This window comes from Somniosus microcephalus, chromosome 11, assembly GCF_052327205.1.
Source record: "Somniosus microcephalus isolate GS21.2 chromosome 11, FLI_Smic_1.0, whole genome shotgun sequence".
Taxonomy (NCBI): Eukaryota; Metazoa; Chordata; class Chondrichthyes; order Squaliformes; family Somniosidae; genus Somniosus; species Somniosus microcephalus.
The window spans coordinates 25,499,209-25,517,120 of NC_140997.1; the positions used below are offsets into that span (position 1 = coordinate 25,499,209).

Below are 17,912 nucleotides of genomic sequence, written 5' to 3' on the forward strand. Positions count from 1 at the left end.
ATAAAGGGAGTGCAAGTCATCCCAGTGTTTGCCTTTGATCTGCCTGAATGGTTTGTTTGTCCCCTGTAATCCGACTTTCGCTATTGCTTGTAATCCTCTGACAGACATCTAGTACTCTTTATATTATGGTATGTTGAACTATTTTTAATGACAATCATTCTTGATATCTTGAAGTGCTGAATGGTGTCAGACTTCACAGAATATGGGACAGTGGTGTAAGATTGGTGTAGGATAGGATATTAAAGCAATCCCAAGTTATTATTCGAAGAAGTTTTGATTAACAAATTATCTTCTATTTCTATTAGTGAGCACTTTTCTCATTTAAAATATATTTGTGATTTTGAGGATATCCGACCAAATAATCACTAAGCCCTGCCACGTCACATATGAGTTTACTTGTCTGGGTACAATCAGATTCTGGCAGTCGCCAGTGAGTACTTCTCAGGCAGAAGAGGTTCCAGGTTTGGCACAACTGGGACTGACCTGGTCACATTATAGATGCAATCAGGTTAGACTTCATAGGTTGGCCTTGTAGTTGTCTGGAAAAACAGACTTTTGGAGGTGGGTTTTCATTCCAAATTTTGAATATTGTTTCCAGCTCCATATTGGATGGTGGCAGTCAGGAGAAAACAAGTGGGAAATTAGTTTAAGATGGTTAGATTAAAATAGATAGAAAAAATTTAAACTAAAGCTAAAATCACAAACGTGGAAAAGAAAAAAATTGGGAAACAGAAAGACGGCAAGTAGACAAGTATTTAATCTTGTATTTGAAGTGTGTATTTTAGTTGATTGACGTTAATATGAGTAATAAAGCAACTCCTATAATTTTAGAAATAACAACAGAAAAGGCAGCATCCGTGGAGAGAGAAACAGAGTTAACATTGCAGGTCTGTGACCCTTTGTCAGAACTGGAAAAAGTTAGAGATGTAACAGGTTTGAAGCAGGTGCAGAGGCGGGGAGAGGGGAGGAAAGAGCAAAAGGGAGGGTCTGTGCTAGGGTGGAAGGCAGGAGTGGTTAAATGTTGCAAATGGGGATGGCAGAATCATCAACAGCTGCCGTCTGGAAAAATAGGGGCAGAGGTTATAGTCTGAAATTGTTGAACTCAATGTTAAGTCCAGAAGGCTGTAAAGTGCCTAATAGAAAGATGAGATGCTGTTCCTCAAGCTTACGTTGAGCTTCATTGGAACAGTGTAAGAGATAGATAATTTGAAATACAAATATCCAAAGCAATAGTCATTCCAAGGCACCTAGTCCATTCATACATTTCAGTTTTATGCTGCCAAATTTTTCTTTCACAGAACTAGTGTATATAAAGGGCTTGTCTCTGAATTGAAATGTGAAAGTTAGTGCTTTATGCTCATTCTTCAAATGTTCTTTCTATTGTTAGAAACTTTCTGCCGCAAATTTGAAAGGCTTGCTTGGAATAAACCTCCCAGCTCTTCAAACTGGAGCCAATGAAACTGTAGTGTTAGCTTGGGTGAGCTCACACCATGAATCTGAAGTGATGAGTATTGGGTTGACTGGAGGAATTCCAGATCCTTCATCAGGTATGTGCCCTGATAAAAGCAGGAATACTGTGGACAGGTATTACTTACTGCTGTACAGTTCTGCTCATAGCATAGTATAATATGAAAGTACGTAAACTCTTTCAATATAATTTCTCGAAGGTAACAATTCTGCATGTTTTTGTTCCATTTTCATGTACATGCATCAATAGTTCTAGATGCAACATCAAGAACCGCATAGGGCAGTGCTTTTCAAACATTTGCCGTACAGGATAACCCTTCGTAAATATTGACACAGTGCTGCGCTCCAACTTCATACCTCGGTACACTACAAGAGAATTGCTCTCCCCTCAAAGGCAGTGTCAGCTGCCCAAAGGAAAACAGTGCTATCATTAACAGAAATATTTTTCATTAGTGCAGCAACAGAAACAGTATGACCGTAAGTCAACAAATACAAAACAAACGTAGAATACAGAATTTTCAAGAAACTGTGCTTGCTGCACATGGTGTGCTTGGCCCCAGATGAACAGGAATTTGTTGGCCACACGGACTCCAGTTTGAAGACCAATGCCTTAGGTTTAGCATGGCAATGACAAGTGTGATAAGGGCTAATATGCACTCTGAAGTGAAATTGTTTCTGAACTTAAAACACTTAGTGGAGGAAATATGAAAAGCTGACCTCAAATATTTTCCAGCAGCTAACATATCATTCCCTCTGACCACACATATCAACAGGGCTTGACATAACAATGTGGTTTAGTTCAGAGTACCGAAAGTTAATTATGAGATAAAAAGCAAAAATGCCCAACAGCATCTAAAAGTGTGTTTCCTTTAATAATATTTCACTTGTTTTCTTTTCAGATCCCCAACTTAACTTCATGGTAAGTTTTTACTTTGGTTCTCTGATATAGAGCCATGTTAATGAAAAAATGTCCCTTCAGCCATTCCTTATATGGTACATTCAGCAACATTGCACTCCTGACACAGAACCTTGCTGGATAAGAACATGGATTGCCGATAGGTTACTTAACGCCAAGAGCCAATTTTGTGATCTGTGCTCCCGCCGTCGGGCTTTGTGCTGGGAGTAAAAATTCACTAAATTTACCTTCATATGAAAAGTGTTTGTTTTCTCTGGACTGCTATAAAGAAACTCTTCTACTGAGAGGGATCTCAAGTGCTTTGATGTCCAGCCTGTGCCATTGCAGGACTTGTCCTCTGACTTTCCATTTGTCTTCCGGTGGGATGTACCCTTGCCCTTTGAGCAGCATCACTTGATGATAGCACAGCAAGAAGGGGAACCCTTCTCGGTGTCAACTGGTATGGGAGCAAAACCACGTCAAGTCCATCTGTGGCATTGGAGTGCCAATCAGAGCTGTAGTATCGTGCTGTGCAAAATGATCTGCTTTTAAAGTACATACAATGGGTTATATTTTCTTTCCATCACTAATGTTAGTGAAAAAGCCAACTCGCTAATATTAGTAAAAGTAGGAATATATAACTGAAACTGGTTAAATTACTGTAATTATTTAATTTGTATGAAGCCTGTTGCGTGCATCATTTATGAAACTACAGGAAAAGCAATTATTCTTTTCAAATGTTGACACTTTCGTTCAACAGCAACTATAGGATCTGCGTATATATTTTATGATAGTTCCTTATTTATTCTGGTATATTTGTATGTTTCATGTGGTATTTCCCTGTTATATATACTATATTTCGCTGTGTATATGTATATATTATATTTTTGCATTTATATATTATCGTATATTCCAAGTATATATTTAGTTCATATTTGGCACAATAAAACAATTAAGTATTAATCTTTAATTATGCTTTTTCTTTGTTAGTGTGGCAACACTACATTTAATGGTAAGTTCATCTTTTTGTGAAATTCAATATCCAATTTATTTTTTCATACATTTCCAGTTTTTCATTAATTTTTTTTCTTTTAAATTTCAAACAGAAACAGCTTTGTGTGCAGCCATAAACAGGTAAACATTTGGGGCAAATCAACATCTGCATTCGTTCACTTAAACTATTGATTTGTCCTTGTGAAACGAGGTTCCTGCCTTCCTACAGGAATCTTACTGTCAAATCCTGCCTGCAGGCAGGAGCCTTGCGCTTGGTTTCCCCATTTTTATCCCCTCATGTCCTGACAGTGTTGACTTATGCTGGAGTACAATTCAACAGAGTCTGTCTGCTCTTCAGTGTCTCATCTAAATGGCTGTTCTTGTGTGAGTTTAGGCATAGAATATAGGAGGGCATTAATCTGTAGGGAGAATTACAGCTCTGTCCAATCCTGTCTTCAAATAACTTCCACAATTCCATGCCTATTTTTGTAGGGATCAATGGAGAGTAGTCAGGAGCAGAAACTCTGGGGAATTGTTTTCTCCTTCCCTAGTTGAGGCCAATTGTACCACCCTTATCATCACCCTGGCTGAGATCGACATAGTGTAGCCCAGGGATCAAACCTGGGACCTTCCTGGTCTGTATGGCTCAGTACCACATCACAAGCAGCTTTTCCTCAGACAATTACCAGGAGAGCAGAGTGTCTCTCACTATGCTGATAAAGATGTAAAGAAATAAACTTAATATTGTATTTATTTTTAAAACATTTTTAATTAAATCCCAATGTAATTCCTTTCCTAATAATAGATTACGTTTTCCCCTGACAGTTTGGCTGTGAATAATTTCCTGATGTCTATTAACAAGTCCCAGCTCTGCAGATTCAACATTACAGACTACGCATGTGCTCAGGTAAGCTGTGCCATAGTCCAGAATTTCACATGGGAATAACTGTCTTGTGAAAGCATCATTCAGCCTGCTAAAATACCGTTCCTCATGCCCTGTTGAAATGTGGTGGTAGTCATCCAATGAAATCACTTCCAATACAAAATAATGTGCACTAAGCATTATTTTGAGTGGATATATTTTGCACACTTGGGGAACTCAAACTCGAGTGAAGAGTGATCTCACACCCCAGGGCTTTATTGTACCTGGTTAATTCTGAATTATACTGTCACCTTTGCATCGATGTACACCAAACACCACTTTGAATTCAAGAAAAAGTAGTATAAATGCAGCCTTAGCATCTGAATCCAGATTATATTATATCTAACATTTGGTAAAATAATGGGTTGGACATTCTCAGCGGTGTCAGGATGGTGGCGAGATAGCTGGTTGCCGGGTTCCGGTCCCACTCCCGGCTATAGCCGTTCTGTCAAAGGGATTTGCCCTTGATTGGCCTTGTTAAGCCCGCCCTGCAGGCTTCCCGGCCAATTAACAGGAAGTGGGTCTGATGACGTCATTTGATGACACATCATCAGCTGGTTTCCTTAACTGGACCACGGCCTCATTGAGTTTGACAGTTGTTCTATCCGTGTTTGACAGCAGTGAGGTGCTGCAAACACTGACAAGCACTGCAAAAAGGTGGACCCTTGCACCCAGGCTCTCTAATGACTCCCTCCATCTGCTTATGCGTGGAGGCACAGCACACAGGGAGGTTCTCTTGCTTTCCAAGGGCGTAAGAGACCTCCCCAGGACACCTACGCAGCCTGGTTACACATTGCACAGGAGGGCAAAAGCAGGGATGTCGTCTGATCCCTGGCTGCAGTGGCGCCAACCTATCAATGATCTCAGTGGATCACGAAACGTTACTGCAAAGCCACACTCAAACTTACCCTGCTGTGCCACTCAATACATCCCCATCACTCTACCTTCCATACCCTTCTTCTGCACATCCTTACTCACACCAACTTACCTTGCACCTCTACCCAACCCTCTCTATCTACATTATCACTTCCCCATCTCACTAGCCATCCCTCACACTCACCCTCATCCAAGTGCAGTCATACCAACTAACAACACACAAGGGTAAGCACTTGAGAAGTTTAGCCAATGTCCATGTGAAGTTTCTGGTAATGTGTTGTCATACAGTGAAATCTATATTTTCAACACTGCCCCTTATTGGACAGCTCTGTGCGCACCTTGAGAAGTGTCTTGCTGAGTTCCAGTGAATGTTGGGACATAACTTCTCCCCCCACCCCACCCCCTGCTATAGTGATAAATGTGCATGGAATGGCTTGAACATTAAAGGGCTGCTTTATGGTGGTGTCAACCTGGCGCATCATGTGGCAGCCAGGGTTTACAGCGTCAAGTGAAATAAATTTGGCCATGGTGATGCCATCGCTGGCCTCCTGGCCAGCAATGTTGTCAGGGACTGATGTCCTGTGCAGAATTAGGTGATGGCGGAGAAGGTTGGTGATGTTGGTGTTCAGCCTGATCGCTGAAGGATTCAGAGGACCAAGGTCTGGTTTTTTCAAGGGCACCGATGTTGCTGCAATAGATGGCAGCTGCAGGTGAGATGACAGAAGCGATCTGTCAATGGTGAGAGAGGTTGTTCCAATGAGGTGTCACTGGACATACAGTTGCCTCTAAACACTTGCAAGCTAAAGAAATCTCTATATATTACAAATGCAGTAACCAACAGATTCTGCGCTGTCAATCTTTGCTATTTTGACAGCAGACCCGCCTCCAAACCCGCCCTCTGAGTACCGGCAAAATTCCAGCCAATGAGTTTCAGAACCAACATTCTTCATTAAATATTTGCCAAACTTATAGGGCTGGATTTTACCAGCCCTGAGAAGACGGGTTTGGAGGCGAGACTGCTGGCAAAATCAAAAAGAATGGGAGTGGGTCCCAAGCCCACTCCCAACCCGCCTCCAAACAATCTTCCCGGGAGTCGGATCCCAGATTTGCGCAGGGACCCAACTCCTAGCGGCGGGAAGAGGATTATAGCCACTTAACTGCCTGTTAACAGGTAGTTAACAGACAGTTAAGAGACTTTTTCCCATTTTGAGACTTCTGCAGGCTTCCCGATGTCAGGGAACCCCGCCAGGGTAAGTGAGGCGTGCTGTGGGTCTGTTGTAATGTTTGTGTATAGATGACAGCTGCAGAAGTGGTGTGAAGGATCCAGTGGGACACTGGTGAGTATCAGAGGTAAGGAGATGTTGGAAAAGTCATTTTTAATGTGTTTAGATTTTTCTGTAGATGACAAGCTTTGAAGTGTTTGTGTGGCCTCACCTCATTGGGAGAAGTGACAGATCGCTTCTGTAACCTCACCTGCAGATGCCATCCATTTTATCCTAAGGAGAGAGTCATTGGAGAGCTTGGGTGAAAGGGCTCACCTTTGCACAGTGATTGTCAGTGTTTGACAGATCATTTGTCAAAAATAAATGGCACATGTCCCTTTTAAGAAAACCGGCAGATGAAGCGTCATCAACTGATGTCATCTGACACTGGTTTTCCCTTAATTGGCTGGCAAGCCCGCAAGGCGGGCTTAACAAGGCCAATCAGGGGAAAATCGCGTCGGACGTCGCTGGGGGCGGGACTAGAACCCGGAAGGCAGCAGTCCCGCCCCCAGCTCGTCTCGGCAGATAAAATCCAGCCCATGGAGTCTATCGCATACAGTGCTTCATCGACAACTGACAACTATATTTTCTGTTCTACATTGATTTTTTTCTATTTTTCAATTATGCATTTTTACCTTTCATGGATTAGAAGATACTTAACAGAGATTATTTAAAATCATGAATGGTTGTAATATACTAAATAGGGAAAGACTATTTCCTCTGGTTGGGGAGTCAATGATGAGAGGTCACCAATTTAAAGTTGTCATTGGGAGCAGTTTGGAGAAATTTCTTTATGCAGAAAGTTTATTAAAGCTTAGAATGCTTTGCCACATAGAATAGTTGAAGCAGAAACTATAGCATCTTTTAAGGGAGGACTAGGCAAATATTTAAAGCAGAGTAATATATAGAGCTATGGTGAGAAAGCAGAGCACTGGGGTTAGTTTTGGCTCACTCTAGCAGAGAGCAGTGGCAGTTATGATAGGCCGAATGGCCTCATCCTGTGCTGTAAACTTCTATAGTTCTAGGATCAGCACAGGGTCCCATTAGAATCATAGAATGGTTACAGCACAGAAGGAAGCCATGCGGCCCCTTGAACCCGTGCCGGCTCTCTGCAAGAGCACTTCAGCTAGTCCCACTCCCCCACCCTTTCCCTGTAACCCTGCAAATTTTTTTCCTTCAGGTACTTATCTAATTCTGTTTTGAAAGCCACAATTGAATCTGCCTCCACCACCCTTTCAGGCAGTGCATTCCAGATCCTAACCACTCGCTGTGTAAAAAGGTTTTTCCTCATGTCGCCTTTGGTTCTTCTGCCAATCACCTTAAATCTGTGTCCTCTGGTTCTCAACCCTTCCGCCAATGGGAACAGTTTCTCTCTACCTACTCTGTCTAGACCCCTCATGATTTTGAATACCTCAATCAAATCTCCTCTCAACCTTCTCTGCTCTAAGGAGAAGAACACCAGTTTCTCCAGTCTAGCCACGTAACTGAAGTCCCTCATCCCTGGAACCATTCTTGTAAATCTTTCCTGCACCCTCTCTAAGGCCTTCATATCCTTCCTAAAGTGCGGTGCCCAGAATTGGACACAATACTCCAGTTGAGGTCGAACCAAGTGTTTTATAAAGGTTCATCATAACTTCCTTGCTTTTGTACTCTATGCTTCTATTTATGAAGCCCAGGATCCCATATGCTTTTTTAACTGTTTTCTCAACCTGCCCTGCCACCTTCCAACAATTTGTGCACATAGACCCCCAGGTCTCTCTGTTCATGTACCCACTTTAGAATTGTACCCCCTTTAGAATTATATCTCCTTTAGAATTGTACCTTTTAGTTTATATTGCCTCTTTCTACCAAAATGTATCACTTCACACTTTTCTGCATTAAATTTCATCTGCCATGTGTCCACCAGCCTGTCTATATCCTCTTGAAGTCTATCACTATCCTTCTTACTGTTCACTTTACTTCCAAGTTTTGTGTCATCTTCAAATTTTGAAATTGTGCCCTGTACACCCACATCCAAGTCATTAATATACATCAAGAAAAACAGTGGTTCTGGTACCAACCCCTGGGGAACACCTCTGTGTACCTTCCTCCAGTCTGATTAAACAACTGTTCACCACTACTCTCTGTTTCCTGTCACTTAGCCAATTTCGTATCCATGCTGCCACTGTCCCTTTTATTCCATGGGCTTCAACTTTGCTGGCAGGCCTATTATGTGGCACTATATCAAATGCCTTTGGAAGTCCATGTACACCACATCAACCGCATTGCCCTCATCAACCCTCTCTGTTACCTCATCAAAAAACTCAATCAAGTTAGTTAAACACAATTTGCCTTTAACAAATCCCTGCTGGCTTTCCTTAATTAATCCACACTTGTCCAAGTGACTGTTAATTTTGTCCCAGATTATCGTTTCTAAATTAGCTATTTTTGTATAATTTGGTGTGACTATGCTTTTAACAACATGCCCACAAAAATTAAAATAAATTAATATCAAGTATCGGTGGTGGTGCCAATTATGCTAGTTTATCTTAAGTTACTTTGCCCAGTAGGGATTCCAGATCTACGTTGGAGTTTGAAGAACCAAAAAAGGGTGAATCCTGGCTCCAGAGTCAAGTAGGGACAGTGAGATTGATAATGTGTGCGGTGCTCTTTTCATTGCAGACCAAGTTCACTGTGACTTCACACAAATTTTAAATATCCACATGACCCTGGCTGTAATATTGAGGGATAAAGGAGGAGAAAAGTTGGATTGATGCATCACCTTATCACGTTACTCAGAAATATCCCAGAGAATTTCACATTTAATGAATTAGGGATTTGGAATGCCTGGCAGTCAAATTAGAAATATGTTGTTTTATGTTAGTTTATTTCTGCTTTCCAGCACCATATACTGCTGAATCTATTGATCATCAAGGGAGAGTTCCATAATTTGTGATATTTTAGATCAATTAAATATATTGGGATGTATTACCCTAACGTGTTTCTAAATGCTTTACTTTGCAGAGTAATCAACTGCTGGCAGGTCTAACCAGTGATCATTTGATTACTATATTTAATTGCTTTACTACCACAAAGGCTCTAAATAGGCCAGATGGAACTGCACTGGGTGTATTTGTTCAGAAGCTTGACAAAACCATCCTAAACGAGGCACTGGATAAATTCAACAACCGGGTAAATAATAATTGAACTTTATATGTAAAGCAGTTTACAAAGAAAATGATAGAAACTGTTATTCTCATACAAAAATAGAAATATTTCCATTTATACAGTGCATGCTTCTAACAGTTATATAATAAAGTCAAAGAAAAAAGATAGTCTTGCATTTATATAACGCCTTTCATGAGCACCGGACGTCCGAAAGCGCTTTACAGCCAATGAAGTACTTTTTCTTTTTCTTTTTTTGGCAGCCAATTTCCGCACAGCAAGCTCCCACAAACAGCAATGTGATAATGACCAGAAATATCTGTTTTTAATTATGTTGATTGAGGGATAAATATTGGCCAGGACACCAGGGAGAACTCGCCTGCTCTTCTTCGAAATAGTACCATGGGATCTTTAACGTTCACCTGAGAGAGCAGACGGGGCCCTTGGTTTAACATCTCATCCGAAAGACGCACCTCCGACAGTGCAGTACACCCTCAGCACTGCACTGAAGTGTCAGCCTAGATTTGTGCTCAGTTCTCTGGAGTGGGGTTTGAACCCACAACCTTCTGACTCAGAGGCGAGAGTGCTACCAACTGAGCCACGGCTGACACTCTAGGCGGCGGCCATTTTTGCACAGAAGATCCCACAAATAATGAGATGGAAAACCACTTGCTCTAATTTTGGTGCTGTTGGTTGAGGGAGGAATGTTGGCCAAGAGACTGGGTCACACTGACTGCACAAAGTGTTCTTAATTCCCCAATGGCAAAGACAAAACACAGAAATCTCCCAGGCCTGGTACATGCGGAATGTATTGCTTCTGTTTGCAAAGCGACATGGCATGTTTGGATAAATTACTATGGCAATGTTCAACAACCCATATATTTATCATAATTATAGAAATTTAAGGAAAAATTACTGTATACAGTAATTTATAGATTTTTTTTTAAATCTTGGATTTATTGAAAAACAACTATCCAGTAAATGAGGTGTCCTGCCAGCTTAAGCAGCTGAACACTTGATTTCTAACAAGGAAGTTATGGGTTTGAATCACCTGGGCATTGAGTGCTATCTCTTATCTTTAAAAGATATTTGAGAGCAAGACATTGTTACAACACCAACTTTTCTATTTTTATTCCATAAGTCCAATATTGGATAACTGAAAATTTTAAAATAGGAGTTTGAAGAACTTTATAATCTTGAAATTCTAGATCTGAACATTCGTAGACTGGTCTGTAAACAGTAAATACATTTACCAAACCTTTAGCATTTTTATCTTTTATGACCATTTATAATTTATTAAGTTAGACTCCCCTTAAAATCTATACATACATCAGACTACACACAAATAATGACCCAGTTCTTTAGTGAAAATCAGCAACACTGCATCAGACTTGATGAACTTTCACTGTACTTCAGTGTTCTCCACTGTTGCCTGCCATATACCACTCTAGAACTAAAATTCCTTGTCGCAGGGTGAAATAATGTGACCTTTCATTTTAAAAGTATTAATTGTTTGAGAGTTGTGGTGCTATTCCCACATTAACAATAAAATTAACGTGTATGGCTTTTCAGATTGATCAGAGAAAGAGATGAGGAAATATTTCGTTCATTACATTCTTCTGATTCCACTGTGTGATATTATGAATTGTAATTTTTTTAGTTCTGAAATGAGGGGAAATTTCTTGCGCCTGCAGTGGAATCTCTGCTCACTGAGTTTAAACACACGTCATGGTTTGTTTCAGACCCTGAACACATTATCAATTCCTCTGATGACAAAGATCACGTTCATGGATGTCCTGTGGGAGATTGTGAAGACCAATGAAAACTTAACCAGTTCAGCTTTCCTGAAAAAATGGTTCCAGGAGCGATTCAGGCCATTCATTGCTGGCATTTCCCAGCCAGTGCTGAACTGCCTTCTGATCAGAAACACAACCTGCGAAGGTTACCAAGCAGTGTAAGTTTATGACACTCTTTCACTATCCTATACAGCAGATTCTAGCCAATAACAACGAGGGCTAACAACTTTCCTCAGTGTGTTCATCCTTGTCACTCAGAAACCAATAAGATGTTGTGAGAATGTACAGTGGGTATATTGGAAACTCCTGAAATGGTGCTTTCGTTGACATGGTTGGGCTATGTTTCCATGATTAACTATGAATAGGCAGAAAATCTCGTCGTGTCTTCAACTAATACTCTCAGTATTATATACTTTTAGAGCAGGTTGCAGATATACTGAAAGACTTCAGCTCTGTAAATAAAACTTTTAAACATTTACAATTATTATTCAAATGTTGAATACCACCCTTCCCTGATGGCTCAGTGGGTAAGTGATGCATGTGATCATATTGAGGCATTTGGACCAACAAGATCCCAGGTTTAATCTATGACCTATGCTGAGCTTGTCCACCTGAGCCCAGGTGGTGTACTCTGGCTTGGAAAGGGAAAAACCTGGCATGGTTTGTGCTGCTGACCTATGACTAGTGCCACATGCTGGAATTTTGTACGTATGTTTGCGTGCACTGGCTGCAGCGATCAAACAGCGTGCTGTTGCTCACTCACCTTTCGTTGAAAAAGGAAAAAGAAAGACTTGCATTTATATAGCGCCTTTCACAACCACCGGATGCCTCAAAGCGCTTTACAGCTAATGAAGTCACTGTTGTAAAGTGGGAAATGCGGCAGCCAATTTGCGCACAGCAAACTCCCACAAACAACAATGTGATAATGACCAGATAATCTGTTTTTGTTACGTTGATTGAGAGATAAATATTGGCCAGGACACCAGGGATAACTCCCCTGCTCTTCTTCGAAATAGTGCCATGGGATCTTTTATGTCCACCCGAGAGAGCAGACAGGGCCTCGGTTTAATGTCTCATCTGAAAGACGGCACCTCTGACACTCCCTCAGCACTGCACTGGAATGTCAGCCTAGATTTATGTGCTCTGGTCCCTGGAGTGGGACTTGAACCCACAACCTTCTGACTTGAGAGGCGAGTGTGCTACCCACTGAGCCACAGCTGACGCTTGATGCGCCATCAATTACTCAAAAGACTGAGGTTAAGCGAGTAACAACCAGGCTTTTATTAACTAAAGAATGAAGGTCTAGTCTCGAGTGGTCGACCCGTCCAGAATACTAAGGGACTGGGAGGTAGTCACTTATATACCTGGAATAGTGGGAGGAGTCAGCCGAGGCATGTCCAGACCTGTACCTAGTGGAATACACATACACATACAGACAGGTATAACAGTGGTTTACCACATTCACCCCTTGTTTAAAAATGAGTCCGGCGGGGTGAAGTGTATTTAAAAGTTCGTGTATTGGAGTCTCTCCGGAGGTCTTGTCTGCCGCTGTGATCGACGTGGCGACGGCAGGGGTGGTGGAGCTTCCGGTGTCGTGTCCCGTGTAGGCTGGGGCACTGGAGTGTAGTCCTCGTGGGTGACGGTCCAAGGCGAGCCAGCTGCTGGGGTTGGATATCGGGTCGTTGGGGGGGGGGGGTGGTAATGGGTAGTGGTTTACAGCGGTCCCCGAGGGTGTCGTGGGGGGGGGGGGTGGTAATGGGTAGTGGGTTACAGCGGTCCCCGAGGGTGCGAGGTCTCGTATGGAGACTGTGTCCTCCCGCCCGTCCGGGTACGCAATGTAAGCGTACTGGGGGTTGGCGTGGAGGAGGTCGACCCTCTCGACCAGGGGGTCCGTTTTATTGGTCCTCACGTGTCTTCTCAGTAGTACCGGCCCTGGGGACGTCAGCCATGGCGGTAATGCTGTCCCCGATGTGGACTTCCTTGGGAAGACAAACATTTTCTCGTGAGGGGTGGCATTGGTGGCAGTGCAGAGCAGTGACCGAATCGAGTGGAGCGCATCGGGGAGCACCTCCTGCCAGCGGGAGGTCGGAAGGCCCCTAGACTTTAAGGCTAGTAGGGCGGCCTTCCAAACTGTTGCATTCTCTCTTTCCACCTGTCCGTTCCCCCGGGGGTTGTAACTGGTGGTCCTGCTTGTGGCTATACCCCTAGCGAGCAGGTACTGGCGGAGTTCGTCGCTCATAAACGATGAGCCCCGGTCGCTATGGATATAGCTGGGGAAACCGAACAGGGTGAGGAGGCTGTTCAGACATTTAATGACCGTGGCACTGGTCATGTCCGGGCAGGGGATAGCGAACGGGAAACGGGAGTACTCGTCAATGATGTTGAGGAAGTACACATTGCGGTCGGAGGAGGGGAGAGGCCCTTTAAAATCGACGCTCAGGCGTTCGAAAGGGCGAGTGGCTTTTATCAGGTGGGCTCTGTCTGGTCTATAAAAGTGCGGTTTGCACTCAGCGCAGACTTGGCAGTTCTTGGTCATGGTCCTGACCTCCTCAATGGAGTAAGGCAGGTTGCGGGCCTTGATGAAGTGGAAGAACCTGGTGACCCCCGGGTGGCAGAGGTCATTGTGGAGGGCCCTCAGCCTATCGATCGCGCTGGCGCAGGTGCCACGCGATAGGGCATCTGGGGGTTCATTGAGCTTCCCAGGCCGGTACAAGATCTCGTAATTGTAGGTGGAAAGTTCGATTCTCCACCTCAAGATCTTGTCATTTTTGATTTTGCCCCTCTGCTTGTTGTTGAACATAAAAGCAACTGAACGCTGGTCAGTGAGCAGGGTAAATCGTTTTCCGGCCAGGTAGTGCCTCCAATGACGCACAGCCTCCACAATAGCCTGGGCCTCCTTCTCGACCGCGGAGTGTCTGGTCTCCGGGCCCTGGAGGGTTCGTGAGAAGAATGCCACAGGTCTCCCCGCCTGATTAAGGGTGGCGGCCAGAGCGAAGTCGGACGCATCGCTTTCCACCTGGAAGGGGATGGATTCGTCCACTGCGTGCATCGTGGCTTTGGCAATGTCCTCCTTGATACGGTGGAAGGCCGAGCGGGCCTCTGCCATCAGGGGAAAAGAGGTGGATTTGATCAGCGGACGGGCTTTGTCTGCATAGTAGGGGACCCACTGGGCGTAGTAGGAAAAAAACCCTAGGCACCTCTTCAGAGCTTTTAGGCAGTGGGGCAGTGGGAGTTCCATAAGGGGACGCATCCGGTCCGGGTCGGGACCGATGACCCCGTGTTCCACAACACAGCCAAGGATGGCGAGGCGGTCTGTGCGGAATATGCACTTCTCCTTGTTATATGTCAGGTTCAGGAGTTGGGCGGTGCGGAGGAATTTCTCGAGGTTTGCATCATGGTCCTGCAAGTCATGGCCGCAGATGGTCACATTGTCTAGGTAAGGGAAAGTGGCCTGCAGCGCGTTTTGATCGACCATCCGGTCCATCTCCCTTTGGAAGACGGAGACCCCGTTGGTAACGCCAAAGGGAACCCTAAGGAAGTGATAGAGGCGGCCGTTTGCCTCAAAAGCAGTATACTGGCGGTCTTCGGGGCGGATGGGGAGCTGGTGGTACGCTGATTTCAGGTCAATGGTCGAAAAGACGCGGTACTGCGCGATTTGGCTGACCATGTCAGCTATGCGGGGGAGTGGGTAGGCGTCCAGCAGGGTGTAGTGGTTTATTGTTTGGCTGTAGTCGATGACCAGGCGTTGTTTCTCGCCGGTCTTAACGACCACAACCTGGGCTCGCCAGGGGCTGGAGCTGCCCTCAATAATCCCCTCCTTCAGGAGCCGCTCCACTTCGGTTTTGATGAAAACCCTGTCCCCGGCACTGTATCGCCTGCTCTTTGTGGCGATGGGCTTACAGTCGGGGGTGAGGTTAGCAAACAGTGGGGGGGGTGGGACTCTGAGTGTGGAGAGGTTGCATCTGGTGCGCGGCGGGCAATTTGGAGGCTGCTGGCTGCAGACTGTGAGTGGGGGGAGGGGGCCACCGTACGCCATCGTAACGCTTTTGAGGTGGCACTGGAAATCCAACCCCAGTAGAACGGCAGCGCAAAGTTGGGGCAGGACCAGGAGTTTAAAATTATTGAACACAGTCCCATCTACTACTAGTGTCACCACGCAGTAGCCGCCAATGTCCACTGACTGGGACTCGGCGGCCATAGAAATCCGCTGGTGCGCAGGCAGGACTGGGAGAGAGCAACGCCGCACCGTGTCGGGGTGGATGAAGCTCCCTGTGCTCCCGGAGTCAAAAAGGCAGTTTATTGCATGGCCGTTTACCTTAATGTCCATTTTGGACCGAGCTAGTTGGTGCGGTCTCGTTTGGTCCAGCGTAACAGAGGCCAGCGTAGGGGTCGGTGTGTCGCTGCTGGTATCAGATGGGGGGGGTGGTTGGCGGCCTGCTGCGTCCCGGCTGGTGTCCAAGATGGCGGCGTCCATGATTCCCATGTGGCTGGAGTCGTCCAAGATGGCTGCTGCTGCGGTGGTTCGCACATGGCTGGGGAGGCCCAAGATGGTGGCCCGCACGGCCCACACGCGGCGCTGTTGGGGGCCCAAGATGGCGGCTCGCACGGCCCACACGCGGCGCTGCTGGCGTTCGGGGTGGCTTTGGCCTTGCAGACGCTAGCGTAGTGTCCCTTTTTCCCGCAGCCCGAGCAGGTCGCATTCTTCGCCGGGCAGCGCGCTCTGGGGTGTTTGGCCTGGCCACAGAAGTAGCATTTCTGGCCTTGGGATACTGCTGTCTGGCTTTGGGACACTGCTGCGGTGGTTGGGCCGTTGTTGGGCTGTGGCTGGGGTGGCACGGTGCTATGGGGCTGTCCTACCGTGTCCCAGGTTGTCGTTCCCCGCGGCGTCCACGGTGCAGAGGAGTAGGCATCCATGCCCCGGTAGGCTGCGTCCAGCGTTAGTGAGATTTCGGAGGCTTTGTCGAGGGTGAGGTCACTCTGCTCCAGCAGTCGCTGTCGGGTGTAGTTGGACCTGTGGCCCGCTACGAAGGCATCCCGGATCAGTTCCTCCGTGTACTTAGTGGACGTTACCGCCTTACACCCACAGGCCCGGCCAAGCACGGACAGTGCTTGGAGGTATTCCTCAGTCGATTCCCCAGGTTGTTGCTTGCGACTCCCCAGGAGGTGCCTGGCGTAAACTTCGTTCACAGGGCGCGTGTACTGGGTCTTGAGGAGCTGGAGGGCGGCTGTGTACGGGGTCGCGTCCCGGATGACTGAGTACACTCGGTGGTTCACCTTGGAGATCAGGACCGACAGTTTGTTCGCATCCGTTGCGACCGCAGTGGAGGCAGTCAGGAATGCCTCGAAGCACATGAGCCAGTGAGCAAACTTGGTGGAAGCGTCCGCTTCCCGACTGTCCAGGTCCAGGCATGCTGGTGTGAGGATCTTCTCCATTATAAAAAATTTAGTTAATAAAATTGATGCGCCATCAATTACTCAAAAGACTGAGGTTAAGCGAGTAACAACCAGGCTTTTATTAACTAAAGAATGAAGGTCTAGTCTCGAGTGGTCGACCCGTCCAGAATACTAAGGGACTGGGAGGTAGTCACTTATATACCTGGAATAGTGGGAGGAGTCAGCCGAGGCATGTCCAGACCTGTACCTAGTGGAATACACATACACATACAGACAGGTATAACAGTGGTTTACCACAACGCTATAGTTGATATTGTTGGGCTAGGTTTCCATGATTGACTGAATAGGCAGAAAATCTAGTTGTGTCTTCAACTGATACTATTAGTATTATATACTTATACTATACTTTATACTATATTACATTAACCAAAAATGGGCTGAAAGATGTGGTGCCAGTGAGTTGCTGTTGCCCATGGAACTTTAACCCAGCATAATTCACTGCCTTCAGAAAAAAAATGAGTTTCATATTTCACCCTACAATGTGGTTACCTTGGGAAGGAAATTTGAAATCTGCTCAAAACAGGTGCAAAGTTGGCAGAGTTGGGCTTCATTTAAATGCCTCGGCACCCATTTGGCACTTGCGGGCGGCAAATGGCCAGCCCACTGCAGCTCACCAGTTGATGAGGGTGGGAAATGAGCCGGCTACCATGCTGAGCCAGCTGGCAGGCTGGGCAAGCCTTGTGGTAGAGTGCTCCTCCTCCTGGCCCCATAAAAATATTAAATTTCTTTGCCCCATTTTTTGAGTGGCCTCCATCAATCCATTTAAGGGTCGCCGGTTAGGTTGCTCAATGCCTGGCACAAATTGGTAGAATGCACGGTACACATTCTGCCTTTTTGTACCTGAAATTTTTAATCGAGGTCTTACAACCAGGTTAGGACTTTGATTTACATATTTAAGCAACCTTACGCCGGTTTCAGGTGGGCGAGCTGGTAGCCCATTTACAGACCCACCTGAAAATTACATCAGGTGGGCCTTGGGTGTCAATGGGGTGCTGAGAATCCCCTCGCCCCCCACCCCCCTCCGATTTTCAACTGCCAATTTCTCAGGAGAGAAGCAGGTTGCAGGCAATTGAAAATTGCCCGCCCCCCCCATAAATCAGGGT

General features: G+C 45.4%; 1 protein-coding gene across 1 annotated transcript in view; it reads left to right on the forward strand.

Annotated features, from left to right (window-relative positions):
- The first annotated feature begins 1,628 nt into the window (after nucleotides 1–1,628).
- LOC147110402 (uncharacterized) overlaps nucleotides 1,629–17,912 on the forward strand; it is a 31,012-nt gene continuing 14,728 nt past the window's right edge. The window contains exons 1-7 of the mRNA XM_086002229.1: nucleotides 1,629–1,667; nucleotides 2,367–2,386; nucleotides 3,353–3,374; nucleotides 4,161–4,262; nucleotides 9,419–9,586; nucleotides 10,734–10,798; nucleotides 11,220–11,513. Coding sequence (XP_085858355.1) covers nucleotides 1,629–1,667; nucleotides 2,367–2,386; nucleotides 3,353–3,374; nucleotides 4,161–4,262; nucleotides 9,419–9,586; nucleotides 10,734–10,798; nucleotides 11,220–11,513 — 710 coding nt within the window. The remainder of the gene's footprint in view (nucleotides 1,668–2,366; nucleotides 2,387–3,352; nucleotides 3,375–4,160; nucleotides 4,263–9,418; nucleotides 9,587–10,733; nucleotides 10,799–11,219; nucleotides 11,514–17,912) is intronic.